Raw genomic sequence first — 19,061 nt, forward strand, 5'->3', positions numbered from 1 at the left:
GGGCAAAGCTGTGTGTTCAGGTGGATCCACTCTTGGTCTAAGATTAGAAGCTCTCTGCTCTTCCAGGCTGCTCAGCTTCTCTGGAACGCAGCTTTTCTTTTGTGATATTGTTACTCTTTCCCCCCTCCCCACCATACCATTCTCATGTCCTTGGAGAGGGACATCATGCTTGGGAGGGTGGAGGGACAGCATAGGAGGAGAAGACCCTCTTTGAGGTGGATTGATTCAGTGACTGGGGCAGTTGGGGTGAGTGTGTCAGAGACAGTACGATTGACACAGGATAGAGCAGGGTTTAGGGCTGTTGTACATAGGGTCGTTATGAGTCGCAAGTGACTCGATGGCACATAACAACAACAACATACTATTCTCATATTGTTATTCTTATTCATTTTTGTTCAGCAGGTTGCTTAATCATGATCATAACATCATAAGTTGCTGCTTGTGAGATCTTTTCCAGACCCCTGTTGCTGGCTGCTTTGAGGACTAAGGGGATGTGTTCTTCTAGCACTCAGCCCCAGACCCTGGAGTTTCTTTGTCTGAAGAAGTAGATTGCAGATTGATCACTATTCAGGATCACTGAATAATTGAGACAGAGTGGGGCTTCCTCTCCCCTTCTTTTTCTCTGAAGTATTTTTAAGCAAGTCTGAGATAATATATTTCATGTATAAATACTTTAGTATGTTTCTCTTACAGATAAAATATTTTAATGAATAAATCAAAACCGTAAATCCATCTTGACAGCCAGAAAAATTAGCAATAATTCTTTACTATCATCTAGTATCCACCCTGGGTTTTGGGTTTTTTTCTCTCCCTTGCCTCAAAGTATCATTTTCTATTTGATTCACACCAGGATCCAAATGAAGTCTGTTGTGTTTGATACATTATTTCATTTTTAATAGCTTTATTGAGATATAATTCATACAGTGTATTCATTTTCAGTATACAGTGTAATGTTTTCACCTATATGTTTTTTTTTGTCCTCAGTAGTAGTGAACCAACCCAGGGCTGATCCTCTGGTGGGTCTTCAGAGGCTGCACAGGAGGAAACAGGGTTGTGAAACCACCATAATAAAATTGTAAAACATTTTTATAATTCTTGAAAGAAACTGTGAACCTGTGAACAGTCACTTCCATTCTAACCATTCCATCTTTGCCTTTGCAATCACTAATATACTTTGTTACTGTTTTGTTTTAATTTTATATTGTATTGGCTTGCTGATAAAGTTGGTATACATTGTATTTCACTCTATTCTTGATTCACACTGTGTTTCATACAATCATTCCCATGCATTATGTTTTATAAAATTAATCACCGTTGGACTTGTCTCATCATTACCCTGCCTTTTCAGGTCCCCACCAAGTCTTTTCCATTTCCTTCACCCCCTCCTCCACACACCAGATTGTGCAACCCTGTGATTTTGCCCCTCCCATCCTCACCCTCTGTTCCTACTCTTACCCCTTTGGGTCCCCATACATGTTTTACTAGTTATCCTTCTTTTTTTACAATAATGGCCTTATACAGTATTTGCCTTTATGAGACTGAGTAAGTTCGTTCAGCATAATGCTCTCCAGTCTCTCCAAAGTTATTGTAGTAATGATTTTTCCAAATCATTGCTCCTGAGTGCAGCATAATATTCTGTTGTGGGAATGTACCACAATTTCTCAATCCATTCAGTTGTGGTTGACCATTTGGACTTGTTTGTGTGCACTAAAACACTTTTCTGTCTCTCGAGTTGTCTATTCTAGATATTTCATATGACGGGGTCATAGAACATGAGTTTTTGGTAACTAGCTTTTTTTACTCAGCATAGTGTTTTCGAGGTTCTCCCATATTGTAGTATATGTCTCTCCTTCATTCATTTTTATACCTACGCAATATGTCATTGTATAGATAAATCACATTTTATTCATTCAGCAGCAGAGGGATATTTGGACTATTTTTACCTTCTTACTTGTAATAAATACTATTACTATGAACATTCTTTTATAGGCTTTTGAGTGCAAATATGTTTTCCCTTTTCTTGAGTTTATATGTAGAAGTAGAGTTAATGATTAGCATTTTAAAGGGGGGAATCTATTTTTTCACAACATCTGCCTCATCTTACATTTCCAGAAACCATATGTGAAAGTTCCTGGTTTTTTCCACCCCCTCACAGCACTTGCTATTGTCTGTATTTTTTGTTCTATGTACATTTTAAGTGGGTGTGTGAGAGCCCTGATGTAGTCTGTAGGGGGTTGTGGTACTAATTCAAAGGCAATTCCTCTCTGGGGGTTTGAATCCAGCAGTGGTTCCTTAGGAGAGAGAGAAGCTGTCTCCTCCTATGCAGTTTACAGCTTGGGGAAACCTGTTGGAGCATCAGCTGTGATGTGGTTCAGACTTAATGGCAATAAGCGAAGGAGGGAGAACGGGAGAGTGGGCACTGTGTCCCACTGAAGCTTGACTTGGGTTTTCTTGATAGTTAGTTATGTTGTACATCTTCTCTGTACAATTATACATCCTTTTTTTTTTTTGAGAATGATTTATTCATATCCTTTGTCCATTTTTAAAAACTTGATAACTTCGCTTTTTATTATTTGACTTATATAACATCTTTATATATTCTGAACATAAATCTTAGAGTATGATTTTAAAATATTTTCTCCCATTCTCTGAGTGATATATTCACTCTCTTAATGAAATTATTTGCTTTACTCACATTTTTCATATTGGTATAGACCTATTTATCTAATTTTCCCCCCTTTGCCGTGTTTTTACTTTGCCGGTTTTTTGGGTCATATCTAAAAATATTTTGTGCAGCTAAAGGACATTAAGATTAACTCTGTTTTCTTCTAACAGCTTGATAGTTTTAGCTTTTCCATTCAGGTTTATGATACATGTTTAGTTAATTTTTGTGTGTGGTACAAAGTAGGAGTCCTGCTTACTTTGCATGTGGGAATCCAGTTGTCAAAGTACCATCTATTGAAGGAGCTCTTCCTTCTTGAATGACCTTGACACCTTTATGAAGAGTCTGTCTGGACAGTCAGTTCTATTCCATTGATCCTATTGTCTATTCTAGATCTGTATTCATGTATCAATACCAAACCATCTTAGTTACCGTAAGCTTGTAATAGATACATAAATCTTTAAAAATCTTCCATCACTTTCCCTTCTTCAGTGTCACACTTAAGCTATTTATTTATGCCAAACCTGTGTTACTTTTATAGAATTTATTCTTTTTTTAAATTTGGCTGTTGGTAGCTTAGAGATGATGGTATTTCATATGTTCCTCTGCTTCTTTTTTTATAAATATTTAGACCTAGGTGCTAAATGAAATTAATTAATCATTACCCTGAATGCTTCCCAAGCAGTGCTATTTAGCTCATAGTAGAGGTATGTAGTATCTAGTTTTCACATTCTTATAAATACCGAAATTGATCAGTCTGATTAGATATTGCTGGACTAATCCACCCATTACGAAGTTTCTCATCATCTTTTCACTTAATACGTTGAGGGGAGGAGGCAAGTCTTGATGGACTACTTAATAATTGGTGAAGCTGGGTGATGGGCCTGTATCGCTATCTCTAGTATAAGTGATTTAAATTAACTTATAGAGCAAGAAATCTCTAAAAAGCACACTCGAGTCACTGAGGCACATAATGACCTGGGATATTTGATGCATTTCCTGCCCCAGATCTAGAACTAGCCATTTCTCTATGGCTCCCAAGTTCCACTCAATGGGAAATGGTGCTTGACAACCACACAGCCAAGGCACTGGATATGCTTGCTGCCGCCAGGCTATTCTTGTTTCCAGGTCTTCGGAGGACAGATCTTGAAAGTATGTGTGTTTTAGAAACAGAAAAAAAAAATGATTTAAGAGTTGAAGTTGGCGTTTCCAGTTCAAATGAAAGGTTCCAGGCTTTTTACTCAACTTTTTATTTCTTTTTACCTATTTTATGCTGAAAATCTTGGTTTCTAACAATTCATTTAATCATTTGTTTACTTTATCCTAAGTATAGTCCCCTGTTTATGTATTAAGGAGTCCTATGGCTTAGTGCATAATAAATCAGACCACTAACCAGAAGCCCAGCAGTTCAGATCCACCCATCACTTCATAGGCAGTCTCTTCCCTTAACGATTTGTCTCCTCAGAAACCTCATGGAGAGTCGTTGTGAGTTGGAACAGACCCAGCAGCAGTGACTGATTTATGTATAATGTACCAGCCTGGTTTTACATGTGTAAATATGTGCATATAGAGAGCTGGGAGGGGGCGCCGGGGCAGAAGAGGCAGGAAGGTAAGAAGTTCATTTTAAAATGATACCAATATTTTTACTAACAAGTCAACTGTGATTTATCTTTCAGTTAAATCCCACTAGCAATGTAAAAGTCCAAAGACTGTTTTTAAAATTACTTGAGGTGATTATTTTCTCAGTAGTTATGCTGCCAACTTGATATATTGTCCTGTGCATTTGTTTCCATTTGTGTTTTATTTCTGGTGTCTGCCTTTTTTTTCTTTTCTTTTTTTTTTTCTTTTTTCTTACCCTCTCTGACTGCTGCACTGGACTCTTGTGTGTCAGGAAGTGTGAGGATAGCACAGGATAGAACAAGGTTCAAATCTTTTGTTCATAGGGTCGTTATGGTTGTACTCAACTCGATGGCACCTAACAACAACTCCCTCTGTAATTTCATGTGCTTCCAAAGTCCAGATTATCATAAGAAGAACAAAGAGGATTTATTTCCTTTCTTCCCCTTATTTTCTCCTTTCCCTGTGGGTAACAGCTTTTCTTAATAACTAGATTGATTCCTCTATTATTTTCAATGCTGTATTTTTTTGATATTAAAAAAAATTAACTTCTTTCTTATGAAGGGTAGCATATTGTAAAATTTTATGCATTTCCCCCTTCACTTAATATTCTGTAAATTCTTTTTAGAATGTTATTTTGATGCCCTCCTCCCTTTTATCAGACTGTATTTTTGTGTCTTTATTTAAATTCATCTTGGAATATGGAAGTCTGTTGTTAATTACCTCTTAAAGATCGAACAAGTGAGGGACTTAACTGCCCGCTTTATGAAAAGTCTCTTTTTCTTTGCTTCTCATCATAGAACACAGTAAATGCCTGTTGAATTTTTTTTGTCTCCCTCCCTCTCAGTTTAAAGGAATTCCTACCCAAAGAGTACATCAAGCAGAGAGGAGCCGAAAAGAGGATATTTCAGGTACTGGAAATGTACAGAATTTGTTATTCTCTTCCATCCCTCACCTCATTTGTTAATATGAGAGGGACCGCTGCAAGTGAGACTTTTGTAACCTCTGCCCGTGCGCTGCTTATATGATGAGAGGTCAAAAGTAAAGAAGCTGACAGTTCTGCTTTGGGCAGATTTATGATCTTAATCCATACCTTCTGTCCTTTCTGAGAAAAATGTGCATACATCTAAATTTAAGAGATAATATCTTGATGGATGCCTGAGTGGTACAAGCAGTTTGTGTTCTGCTATCTTAAAGGTTGGTACTTTCCACAGCAGCGCTGTGGAAGGCCTGATGACCTGGTGATCTTCTGTAAAGATTAGTGCCACCAAAACCCAGTAGAGCAGCTCTACGCTGCTGTGCTTGAGGCCATGCTGATCAGAAGTGAGTTGGATTTCAATTTTATCTTGATGGTATTGAAACCAGCTGCTTTGCCATCAAAGTGCCCCAGGGAAAAGTAGCTTCTTTTTCTAGAACTTTGTTGCCATTTCAAAAGCTCATGTTTGTTCAAAAATTCAAAAAGTTGTCTATTCGAGGTAGCCAGTAGGAAAGGCCTTGTCATCAAACCTGACCAGTGAAACAATCACTCTAGTTAATTCATCATGTTGAAAATGAAATGTCTTGGCCTTGAGGTGTAAGTTCAATCTGATATATACATTTTTTAGTGTGTAAAGCACATTTTTACGTAGTAATTTTTCTAAGCACTGTGATATTTATACATTCTGCTTTATTTATTTATCTGAATTCATATAAAGGCCTGCACAGATTAACCTCCTCATTGGAAAACATGTTGTCGATGGAGATTAGAAGGATATTTTTGTAACTGTCATAAAAGTGTTGATTGTGAACCCTTTCCTTTGAAGTCCTTTGTGCTTACTTGTGGAATTGGTGGGGTGTTTGGGTGTGAACCCCACTGAAGTGCTGTCTGTGTGCTCTGACCCTCGGTTTGGGATGAGCTTCCTGTCGTGGAGGAGGGGCATCTTTCATGCAAGCATCACAGTTTGCAGGCACTGCATGCACCATGTCTGGTACCTCTCACTGCATCCACCAGCTGCTAGAGCGGCAATGACCTGTCTCCAACTGCTGTCACTTCTGCAGGAGCACAAGAATTGCGGAGAGATGAGCGAAATTGAAGCCAAGGTGAAGTATGTCAAACTGGCCCGGTCCCTGCGGACGTATGGTGTGTCCTTCTTCCTTGTGAAGGTGAGTTGGGTGGGCGGAGCTGGTGTTCACCTGCTGCCACTTTATCTTCTGTCCACTATTGAGTTTTCTTTGGCATGTGCTGGGCTTCCACATTTACAGATGGCATGCCTGTGAAGCCAGCTCCTCCAATGATAACCTGCATTTGGACATGAGTTAGACCTGAAGAACATGAGCCTCCAGGACAGTGACTGTTGGCTTGGCACACTGTCACTGTCACCAGGTCACTGAAGGAGTGAAATCAGTCTTACTTGTTGAGACTTTCTCCTAAGAATGGTTCATGCATGAATGGAAAGAATCTACGAATTTGTGTATCTTTGGGATCCTTGTGGAATTTTCAGTCTGTTTTTATGAGAACTATTTGTTTTTCTATTGTGAACTATTGAAAGGAAAGAGGTGTGTCTTTGACATTGGACCTATAGACAACTAGGCTCTCAGTGGGTACATTCTTAAGCTGACTAGTAAATCCTCATAGTGGCTACATTACCCTTTTACTTGTCCCTTTTTCAGAGAGGAATCTCTGGTGGCCTAGTGGATAGAGAGTTGTGCTGCCAACCCAAAGGCAAGTGGTTTGAATTCCCCCGCCGCTCTGTGGGAGAAAGATTGGCAGTCTCCTCCCTTGTGCTTTACAGTCTCTTTCCTGACTCCCTGGTGGGTCAGTTATGAGTTGATTTATACTGAACAGCAATTAGAGAGTGACTGATTCTCAGATGCACCATTTCCCTCATCCAGCCATTTGGTTTCATTGGTTTACTCTCACTTTGCTGTGGCTCTGGACCTCCTACATTTGCCTTTGGCCAGGAATGACAGGATAACACCTTTTGTGAGTTGCCAGAGATAGGAGCATGATGTGGTGGTGGTGTAGCTGCTTCCAGTGATCAAAATCAGAAGGCCAGAGACAGAGTGATGTCAGTTTTCTTTGCCCATATCTAAAGAGAAGAAGACCCTCAACCACATGGATTGACACAGTGACTGTAGCAGTGGGCTTGAGTGTGTCAGGAAGTGTGAGGCTGACACAGGATAGAATGGGGCTCAGATCTGTTGTTCATAGAGTTGCTGTAAGTTGTACTTAACTCAGTGGCACCTAACAACATAACAACAATAAAGATAATTAAAAGCGAAAGTCCAACTAATGCTGGACTCTAGGATGTTTGGGAAGATAGATCCTTGTCTTGATTCTACTTCTCATTGGAGCAAACTGCTTCATTGTGACCATGAGAAGTTGCTGTTATTGTTGTTGTATACTATCAAGTCAGAACCAACCCAGAGCTGACGCTCCAGCAAGTTTTTGTAGGCAGTTAATCGTATGGGAGATATTGCCCCTCCTTCTCCCTTGGATTCAAACCACATTCCTCTGGGTGGCGGTGTAACTCCTTACCACTCAGCCACCAGAGTTCCTTTCATGAGAAATAGAAATGCGTATTAAAGAGAGGCATATACTGACCCACTACTGACCACTCAAGTCAGCTCTCAGTTTCACAGCAGAAAACGCAGGGTCTCTTACCAAGAAGGAGGACATGCATTGGTCAGATTGTTTTTATGGAAAATAACATAAATAAATAAATATAGAAATAGAATTTGTAAAGTTTGGTGAGAATTTTAAACTAACTAAGAATTTTATAGTGACACTGAATACTTCCTATATAATAATGACTCCATTCATTTCCTGATGTTAATAAAAACATTAATAACATTTGCTAAGAGACTGTAGACTGGGTCTATCTCTTTTGAATCCATCAAGAACTATAATTATTATCTTCTTTTTATAGTCAATAATATGCATAGACAATGACATAAGATGACTTATCTGGAGCCGAAAGCCTAGTAGCTGAAGGAACCAGACTTTGAATTTGGGTTTCCGCTTGCAAAGCCCATGTTTGTAACCTCTACACTGAGCTGCCTTAGTGAGTGTGATGCTGTTTGAGAAGTAGTCACCAGCTTTCAGCATCCTAGGTATGCCTCTAACCCCCAGGTCAGACATTGTGTGAACATATTTTGTGATGTGGTTGACCAGTGCTAGTAGAAATAGCTGCTTTTTATTTGTTACTCCCATGGACAATCAGCGGTGTATGAGTTTCAGTATCTCATAAAGAAAAAGCTTCCTTTTCAACATGTCCAATGATAATTTCTTTCTACTTTGTTGAGTTTTTCCTGTAATCCTTCATCTCTTGTATTCTCATTATTTTTCATTTACACAGAGTTCACACAGAAGCAGTGTCAGTGATGTATAAAAGAATTGTTGTGCATCTTGCATTTCTTGTTATATTGTTATGAGTGGATTACAGCTCACAGGGACCATATGAGCAACAGATGGGCACCTTTCCCTGTTCTTCCCCATCTTTCCGATCTTCAACATGCTGCAGCCTGTTAACTGCAGTCACTGTGTCTGTCCATATTGCTGGAGGTCTTCCTCTCTTCCTTTGACCCCATGCCTTTTTCAGCATAATGCCTTTTTTTAAGGACTTGGTCCCTTCTGACAACATGCCCAGAATATTTAAGACAAAGCTTTCACCCTCCTTGGCCCTGAGGAACACTCTGATTGCACCCCTCCAGTACACATTTGTTCTTCTGTCAGTCTGTGGGATGTCCAGTCAGCTTAACCAGCACCACAGTGTGAAGGCATCAGTTCTTTGCTCTTAATCATTCATTATCCACTTTCAGATCCATTGAAAGCAGTTGAAAAGATCATGGCATGGATGGTTGGGGTGTGGGTTGTTTTTTTTTTTTCTTTCTAGTCAGTGCATTTAGGGCAAGAAACAGCACACTTCATATAATTAGGTGGCAAGAGAAACTAAACAGTGAATTGTAGAAAAAGGAAATTTTTTTTCCCAAGAAAAATCTGCACATGACTTGTGGAATTAGATGTGAATTACATGGATTTCCTAGTTGTAGCAAGATTTTAAAAATCAAATCAAGTTTTTCCTGTTACAAAAGTAATTAAAGCTGAACAAAAAGTGATAGGAATTACTTTCCTTCCTTCACCTTTTTCTATGTCCTTCCAATCTTCTTTGTCTTTTCCTTTTTTTTTTTTTTAAAAAAGATTCTTTTCTTTTTAAAATTTTAATTTTATATTGGTTTGATTACCAAGTTCTTATACATTGTGTTTCACATTATTCTTCATTCACATTGTGCTTTGTACAGTCATTTCCATGCATTGTGGTTTATAACATTAATCACCATTGGACTATGCCCATCATTACCCTGGCTTTTCAGGTCCTCACCAGACCTTTCCGATTTCCTTTCAATTTCTCACTTCACCCATTACTTTGTACAATCCTGTGGTTTTGCCCTTACCTATCCTCACCCCTCTGCTCCCACCCCTTTCCTCCTTGGATCCCCATACAGTTTATATTTTTTAACTATTATCCTTCTATTTTTACAATAATTATCTTATTCCTCATTTAATATGTCTTTAAAGAGAGGATGGGGTTAAGAAGAGAGATGTTACTCAAAATTTTTACACATACTAAAATTTTTGGTTTTTATTAGCATTTCTTGTTCATTTTAGAAAAATGTTAGGAGAACATTATCTTTACATTTTTGGTCATTAGTTCCCTTGTTACTGCCATGTGCTGCTGAGTCAGTCCCAACCAGTAGCTCACCCTCCAGTGGGTTTTCAGAGGCAGTTAATTGGAGATTTCTCCTGTGGAGCTGCTGGTTGATCTGAAACTTGTGCCATTGGGATTGCAGCACAGTTTCTTACCACTAGGCCACTAGAGTTCCCTAGTGGTACCCCTTGTTGTTGTTGTGTACCATCAACTCTGAACTGACCCTCCAGTGTGTTTTCAGAGGCAGTTTTAATCACAAGAAGATGGCCCTTTTTTTCCTGTGGAGCGGCTGGTAGATTTGAACTGTGTGACTTTGGGATTGCAGCGCAGCTCCTAACCATTAGACCATGAAAATATACCATATTTATTGATGCCTTTAGTTGCAGTGTACTGAAGAGTACTTAGTATCCCATGAACTACCAAAAGAACAAATATCTCTTGGAGAAAGTACAACCAAGTTGTTACTTGGAGGCAAAAATGGCGACGTTTCTCCTAACATATTTTGGCATGATGTTAGGAGGGCCCAGTCCTTGGGAAAGACCATCATGCATAGGAGAGGAAGACCCTCAACAAGATGAATTGACACGGTGATTGTAACAACAGGCTTAACAGATTGCAGATTCGTATACCAGAGATTGTGAGAATGGCACAGGATAGGGCAGGGCACAGAACAGTTGTTTATAGGGTCACTTTGAATTGTGGTTGACTCAACAGCACCTAACAACAACATCAACAATTTATTTTAATAATGGTTCTGGAAAATATAATTTAGTTACCCATATTTGGTTCTATTTTAAAAGTAGAGCTGAGAATTTAAATAGTATGAGTAAGTGAACCTAATAAATCCGATCTTTAGGCCGAATAGATAATAGCATGATTTTATCTACAGCCAGAAAGCTATTTGATAAAATTCCATCCTTTATTAAAACATATTTAATATGCTGGAATGGAAGGATGCTGCTTCTACATGGTATTTTGAGTCTACTTTCAAATCGTTAACAGAAATGCTAGCGAGCTAAATAAAAGCTGAGATCAAAACAAATGTGTTTACCCTCATATTAACCTTTAACTTTGTTTTGGAACTTGTGGAAAATAAGGGAGGAGAAGCAGCATAGCATTTGAAAATAAAGGAACAAAATGATTGTTACAAGTTACTATTATTGTTTCTTTTATAATAAGACACACAGAATTAGGTTTTTTTCAATTTCATTATTAAAAAAAGATTATATGTTTACAAGAAGTTGTATCAATAATGCATAAAGGTCTTGTATACTCTTTTCAAACTTCACACCAGTAGTATCACAGCCAAGAAATTCACAGCAATGGAGTCCATCAGCCTTATTCCCATTTTCCCCGTTTGGCATGTGTTCATGTGTGTGTTCTGCGTAGTATTGCTGTATGTGTGCAATCATGTAACCAACACCATGTCAGGATACAAAACTCTTTTCATGTCTCTGCTGAGGTTAAAGGACACTGATAGGTGCATTTAAGGTTGGAAAGAAGGTTGTGGGTGGGGTGGGGTGCCCACCACAGGAAGGAGGGAAGAGGGAGCCTTATTATCTCATGGCCATCTGCTAAAATGCTGAGGATCCAGGACCAGTCCTGGCACTAGGGAAGACCCTACTTGGCTAACCCAGCCCTGAGCCATTCCCTGTTTTAACTTTCACCAGCTGCTCTGCATTTTGTGAGTAGGTGCTAAAAATTCTGTTATTGCTTCATGGTGGTCTCTGCTGCTCAGTTTCAGGATTTTGTAGTCCGTTACATCCATCCCCCAAATTGTGATCTGAGGGGATGCTTGGTCACTAAGCCTTCCTATCCCATGCCTGAATGACCGTAGCTGCGGCTCAGAAAATACATAATCATTCTGTGTTCCCTCACCCCAAAGCCCCTCAATGGGGAGATGTTCAGGTGCAAAAGAATGACCACAAAAGCTGCAAACCAAATTTTATCTATGATCCTCTTCCTGGGTCCTAGAAGTTGAGTTTGAACCAATACATAAGACTGAAGTTAAATTAGATGAGCCAGCTCCATCCTCCTCCGTTGAGACTCTCATCCTTATCAGTGATTTTTCAGAGATGCGGAGGTCCTCATACTTTTATGTTCCCCTCCTCTGACTCTCACATATGTTCCTGGTATTTTTAGCTCCTGGGGGAAGCTGGAGGTATTCTGTGACCATCACAAGTAAGGGTTTGTGACAAGCCTGTGGGGCAGAGGGAAGGTCACATTTCTCTTCTCTGGCTACTTCCATCAGAAGACAGTCAACTGTGGGGTACTTAGTACTTTTAAAGTCAGAGCTTGTTTGAGCTCCTCGTAGTAGGAGAAGTTACTCCTTGGAGAGGGACATCATGTTCAGGAAGGTGGAGGGGCAGCAGAAAAGGGGAAGCCCCCCAGTTAGGTGGGTTGAAACCGTGAGTAAGGCAATGGCTTTGAATGTGTTTGAGATTGTGAGGTTGGCACAGTGTAGGGCAGGTCTCAGATCTGCTGTTGACAGGGTTGCTGTGAGTCACACTAGACTTGGCGGCACCTGACAGGAACAGCATGTCCATCTGGGACAGATTTGCCTCTCTGACGCTGATCTTGTTGGCAAAGTGGGGATGATGATGATGGTATCCACTTTTGTGGAACTGTGAAGATTAATGAGATGATATTTGCATGTTCTTGTCCTATTGTAAGTGTGCCCATACCCTGTATCGTGTGATACACTCACACCCATACACAGATATATACTTGCTGTTTATGAATGTGTATGTATTCTCCTCTGAGAATAATTATTTACATATGTTCTAGGTTTCAGAAAATATTAGTATTATTTGTATTGATATTATAAAAAATTTCTTAACAGCAATAAAAATGTTCATATATATATTGTTGTTGTTGTTGTTGTTAAGTGCCGTCGAGTCACAGGTGACTCATAGCGACCCTCTGAAGGAGAGTCCTCAACACTTGGGTGTCTCTCATCCTCTCTCCAGGTTCATGGGGTTTCCAGAGGCAAGCTATTACGAAAGTGGATGCCGCTCCTCCTTCCAAGCTTGTTTTAATCAGGGAGCTCCACCCCACTCTGTGTCCACATTGGGTAACCAGCCATTAATATCAGTGTCACAGTGTTCAGCCTCACAGCAACCACAAGTGACCGCTGTACGGCAACTTGTACACCAGGGCTATACGACCTAGAGGAATGTCTGCACAAAAACAATGAAAGACGGGCCCGAGGGCTGCGGATTAAAAGTCACCCACCTTTGGCTTGGTAGCATTGCTTTCTGTCCACTGGGCCAGCTGATCTCTCTCTCTCTGTGTTGATGTTATTGTTAAGTGCCGTGAAGGAGAGTCCTCAATGCCTGGGTGGTTCATATATATACTAAGTGAGATTTTGCAAATAAGGAAGAGCATAAGGAAATACAAGTCACAAAGTATTAGCATTACTATCATGTTTAAATATACTATATATGCTGACTAAAATTTTAGTTCACATGGTCTCATGCTTTATATGCTGTTTTGTTATTTTAAAATTTAATAATATATTTTTGAATAATTTTTCCCATGAAAATGGTTGGTAGGGTTTTTTTGTTTGTTTGTTTTATTTTGCTGTGTATTGTCGAATCTGATCTGACTGGCACAGGAGGAAATTGCTGCTCCTTCTCCAGCAGAGCATCTGGTGGATTTGAACCACGCACCTTTGGGATTGCAGTGCAGCTTTTTGCCACTAGGCCACCAAAGCTCTCTTATAATAGGATTTTTTTCCCCCCAGAGTTGATGAGTTTATTAGATCAATCACAGTTGAATTTCTTTCCTTTTTTTTAAGAGAGATTTATAACATGATTCTGAATCATTTGTTTTAATATTATAGACATTAAACTTTGCATTTTGGTCATTCATTAATTACATAGTCTGTCCAAGGTAGTCTTCAACAAATTCTTAATGTTAAAAGAAGTAATGAGGTACTGATGTTGAGAAGGATTAGTTAACATAAGGTTGAGAAACTTATGAGAAAAGTTCTGAGTAGAGACTAGAAAATTATGCTCTAAAGGACAGAAGATATTATAAGTTGATTAGTAGAAGCCAGATCCACAGGCTGATCTGTAACAAGAAGACTGGAAGGTCCAAGATGGTAGATAATTTGGGTAAGAGAATCTGGATCCACAGCCCAGGGAAGAGAAATCACAGATTCCATAACTCAGGCGTCTGAAGCTATTGGATCCACAGCCATGAGAGTAGCAGCTTCTAGAGCCAAAGGCCAGGGAGCAGCTGCTGCTGGAGCCAAAGCCCAGAGAACCAGTATAAGTTGTCTGGCAAGGACTACAGGATGTTGAGGTGCTGGGACGATAGCAGGATGTCTGGCAGGGACTGGATACCACATGAGATGTATGGCAGCTTCTGGTTCACAACAGGTCTCCTGGACCAAGTCTGTAGAAAGAAGAACTCAGCTGGTAGTTGCTGGGAGAGCAGAGACCTGTACTGTACACCAAGTTGCTGGGATAGGAAGAGCCACAGGAGGAGACTGGATAGCGCAGGGAACTCCCCAGGGAGTAGGAGGAGAACTTTCCGGAGCAGCAGTTAGTTGTAAGACATGGTGACAGGAGATAGGAGTTCAGCTGTGTCACAGTGAGAAGATTCTCTGTGTTTCTGAGTTTCAATATCATAGTCTGGACTCTGAATTTTATATACTCTTAGACCTGGGTGTGTCCACTATCCAGACGTCCCCACCTCCTTGCTCATCTTTTTTTTTTTTTTTTAATAATTTTAATGAACATTTACAGAGATTTTGGATTTCCATTCATTCATTGTATAATAGGATTTTTTAATAATTAAAGAGTGTTTTGTTATTTGGACGTTCCTTTTGGAACTCCTGAAATTTCCTTTATCAATTCAATATTCAAGATTGGATTGTTGTTTCTATATTGTGCTATGGTAGACTCGAGTTGAACCTTCTTCAACCATGATCTTTTCACACATTGATGAGTTTTTAAAAAAAAGAAGCTTCTAAAGCTGAGATGTGTCAAAAGTATGAACCTATTTAAGGCTTCACATAAATATTAACACATTTTCTTCCATAGAGACTTTGCAAATTTAAATTCTTACCAGTAGTCATCCCTTTTCACACCTTACTCAGTTCTGAGTATTTACATAAAGATGGATAGACCAAACTGCAGTTTTATGTTAGCAGCATTCCTAGACTGGCACATTTTCTGCCTCTCAGGATGAACACCTTTGTGGTCTGATACCACAGACTCAACTTTTTCTAATAATTTTCCATTCCTTTAACTTGGTGAAATACCCTCCCAGTCTCAAAGTCTCCCTTCAGATGTCCCTGCATGTGTTATAAAGCACAGTGTAGGCCAGTTGACTGCAGGTGCCCTGACCACTTGGCAGAACCCAGATGTATCCAGAGGAATAGCCGTGACGCTCTGTGTCTTCTGTTTTAGGAAAAGATGAAAGGCAAGAACAAGCTGGTGCCACGGCTGCTGGGCATCACCAAGGACTCAGTGATGCGCGTGGATGAGAAGACCAAGGAGGTGCTGCAGGAGTGGCCCCTCACCACTGTCAAGCGCTGGGCAGCCTCGCCCAAGAGCTTCACCCTGGTAGGTGCTGGCAGAGGGCACTGTTTGGGTGGTTGTGTGGGGGAGGAAAAGGGTTGCTCCCCATCTAGTGGGCTCTCCCAGCCCTTGGGGACTGATAAGTGAGAGATGTCACCAAACCTAGGTATATCCACCACCACTTTCTCCCTGATGCACTAAGCACATCAGCTTCCATTTATTTCCTAGCAAAGAGCCCAGTACCAAGATGACTCCTCTGATAATGTTCTGGTTTTCCTCTTTCCTTTCTAAAAGACATAGCCGCCTTTATTTTTTTTAACTTATTATTATTAATTATAATGAAAATTTACAGAGATTTTGGATTTCCATTCATTCCTTCTGTTAATTTTCTTTCTCTTTGTTTTCTCTCATTTTAAATTTTTTCTTATGTCTTGTGAAATATATATATTCATCATTTTGTCCATTTAAGTGTGTACCATTTGGAAGCAGGAGTGACATCCACTTCCTAAACAACATGCCTCTGGAAACTCTGTGAACTTTGATAAAGGATTATAGTTATAGAAAGGTGTCAGGCCTTTTGTTCCTGAGGTCGCAATGTGCTTGACTCAATGGCAGTTAACAACAACATTCAGTGGCCTGAGTTACATTTACAAAGAGCCCTGATTAAGTGACTGTGATGTTGCTGGTTGGAATCCACCAGCAGGAGTTTCACGGAAGAAAAGTCCTGGCAGTCCACTCCCATAAAGATAACCACCTGGGAAGCCTTGTGGGACAATTGTATTCCATCATGTGGAGTTGCTATGAATTGGAATCCCCTGATTGGCTCACAACAGTAATACCCATGGTGTTGTAACGTCTATGGTGGTATGCCACCATCACTATCATCTCCTCAACTTGTCCATTTGCTGCAAGTAGAAACTCTTAACTATTAGATATTAACATTGCATTTCCCTCCCTCCAACCCCTGGTAACCTCTAATATTTTTTATGTTTCTTTGAATTTGCTACTATAGATAGTCCACCCATGATCAATTACTTCCATGAGAGAAAGAATTCTAGAGTCATATGTCATGTCTTCCTAGTCTAGCTGGGAAAACCCTCATTATCCAGATATTACAATTCTTAAGAACTTTTCAAATAAGTAAAGCTGAAAGGAGAGCGTTGGGTGGGCCTCAGACCATTAGCAAGGTTCTGTTAAGAGTGTACTTGGTACATAGTCAGGAAGAACAAGTGAAATTGTGTGTATGCTATCTTATTTACTGTACTAAACTAGTCTTTCTAGCCTTTAATGTGACTAATGTGTCTTTCTCATAATGGTGTCTTTTTTCCCAGGATTTTGGGGAGTATCAGGAAAGCTACTATTCAGTACAAACCACAGAGGGAGAGCAGATATCCCAGCTGATTGCAGGCTACATTGACATCATCCTTAAAAAGGTATTTTTTACTTGTAGATACCTTGTTAAGAGGCTCAGCCTAGACCACTAGACTATATAGATACAAAAAAAACCCCAAAAAACCCAAAGGCAAAAGATCACCCAAAAACAACCCACAAAAGCAATGATAATAACTGCTTTATTTTAAAGACTTAGTTTGCTATTTTTGGTTTTGGTACTAAGATTACTTGAGTGTGACTCTCTGAGATCCTACACAGCTTTCTGATGTTACTGCTGCAGCTGGCATTTATCTCAGTTACTGGCAGATAATGGGACAGAGTGCAGCACTTAGCAGAGTGCAGCACTTAGCCATCACATGAGCTAGCATTTTCCTCTCCACATCGATGTATTACCCTTGTCAGCCTCTGTAGAAACACAAATTTAGGGGTTGAAAATGCTATTTTTCCAACCAGTTTATGGAATTAGGAGCCCATAGGCTCCTACCATTAGGTGGTACAGTGGTCAAAGTACTGAACTGTTAATGGGAAGGTCAGTGGGTTTGAATCCACCAGTCATTCCACATGATGAGGATGTGGCTGGCCATCTGCTTCTGTGTATAGTTACAGCTTTGAAAACTCTGTGAGGAGTCTGCTCTTCCCCTTAGGCTTCTGTGAGTTGGAATGCATGCAGTGGCAGGATGTTGGGTTTGAGCTTCGATGCTGTGGTGGTTGAGAAGCTGTGCGGCATGGTCTATAGCCTGTTGTGTATGCAGCTCACCAAAAGGCAGTATATCTATGGTGCTTCACATCTACCAATAGCTTCAAAGGAGAGAGATGGACAATCTTCTCCTGTAAAGATTTACTGTCTAAGAAATTTGATGAGGGTTGCTGTGAGTTGAAGTCTCTACTCCATGGCAGTGAGTGAGTGACTGGATTACTAATATGTACATCTCAATCTTCATTATGTACAATTAGATTTGAGAGCCCTGGTAGTGTATAAGATTAAGCGCCCCTTACCTTCTAACCAAAAGATTGGCTGTGGGGAGCTGGGGAAGATCTAGGGCTCTACTCATAAAACTTAGAAAGATGAAAACTCTGTAGGGTACCTCTATTCTGTCACATGCTGTAGCTTTCAAAAGCAGCTTAAAAATCACACCTAATAAAATAACAGCAGCCGGGAAATTAAAAGACAAATTGCACTGGGAAAGTCTGCTGTCAAGAGATCTCTCCAAAGAACTGAAGAACAATGGTGTCAGTCTGGAGACTAAGGTGCACCTGATACAGGCCATGGTCTTTGCAATTACTTGCTATGCAACAGAAAGCTGGACAGTGACTAGGGATGATAGAAGGAGATTTGATGCCTTTGAGCTTTGGTGATGGAGAAGAGTATTGAATATACCATGGACTTGTAGGAGAACAAACAAGTTTGTCTTGGAGAGGTGAAGACAGGCTACTCCTAGGCGGCAAAGATTCTGAAGCTTTGTCTGACATACTTTGGACATGTTGCAGGGAAGGACCAGTCCCTGGAGAGAGACGTCATACTTGGGAGGGTAGAGGGACAGTGCAGGAGAAGACGACCCTCAATGAGGTGGATTGATTCAGAGACTGGGGTAATAGGGGAAGTGTGTCAGAGACAATAAGATTGGCACGGAATAGAGCAGGGTTTAGGGTTGTTGTACATTGCAGGTGACTCAACGGCATATAATAACAACAATTAAACCGGGAGCTCTGGGGGTTTAATGTAAGAAGTGGTAAGGGACAATCCAAAGACATTCAGTTCTAATCTACTAGCTGCTTCAAGGGAGAAAAATAAGCCATGTGCTCCCATGTGATTTACAGCCTTTGAAAATCTACTGGAAGATCAGCTGTGATTAATTTCCAACTCGATGGTACACACAAGACCAACAGAGGAATAAGAGGAAGAAAATGAATCTTTGCCTAATTGATCCCATGAAAAGTGCCTCCTTTACCATGTGATCAGAAGGATTGGATAGTGCTCAGCTATCATTATTGAACATTCTGACCAAAGATTCTATGAGAGAATTCTGACCAGAAGAGAGACTACAAAACAGAATTTCAAATTATTTTGGACTTTAGATTTTTCAGAGCTTTAAATCCTTTTTTTCCTGATTCAGTCATTGTCAAGGAAGCAAAACTGGTACAGACTTAAATATTTAAAATGTGGGTAAGCTG

The 19,061-nt window shown here is 40.0% G+C and overlaps 1 protein-coding gene across 1 annotated transcript in view; it reads left to right on the plus strand.

Moving 5' to 3' along the window:
- Positions 1-19,061, plus strand: part of TLN2 (talin 2) — a 282,673-nt gene that overhangs the window by 31,826 nt on the left and 231,786 nt on the right. Inside the window, exons 7-10 of the mRNA XM_006899628.1 lie at positions 5,127-5,190; positions 6,317-6,421; positions 15,387-15,542; positions 16,829-16,930. Of these exons, the coding sequence (XP_006899690.1) occupies positions 5,127-5,190; positions 6,317-6,421; positions 15,387-15,542; positions 16,829-16,930 (427 nt within the window). The remainder of the gene's footprint in view (positions 1-5,126; positions 5,191-6,316; positions 6,422-15,386; positions 15,543-16,828; positions 16,931-19,061) is intronic.

The sequence above is a fragment of the Elephantulus edwardii genome, unplaced genomic scaffold (genome assembly GCF_000299155.1).
Source record: "Elephantulus edwardii isolate Elephantulus edwardi_28Jun2011 unplaced genomic scaffold, EleEdw1.0 scaffold00263, whole genome shotgun sequence".
Classification (NCBI taxonomy): domain Eukaryota; kingdom Metazoa; phylum Chordata; class Mammalia; order Macroscelidea; family Macroscelididae; genus Elephantulus; species Elephantulus edwardii.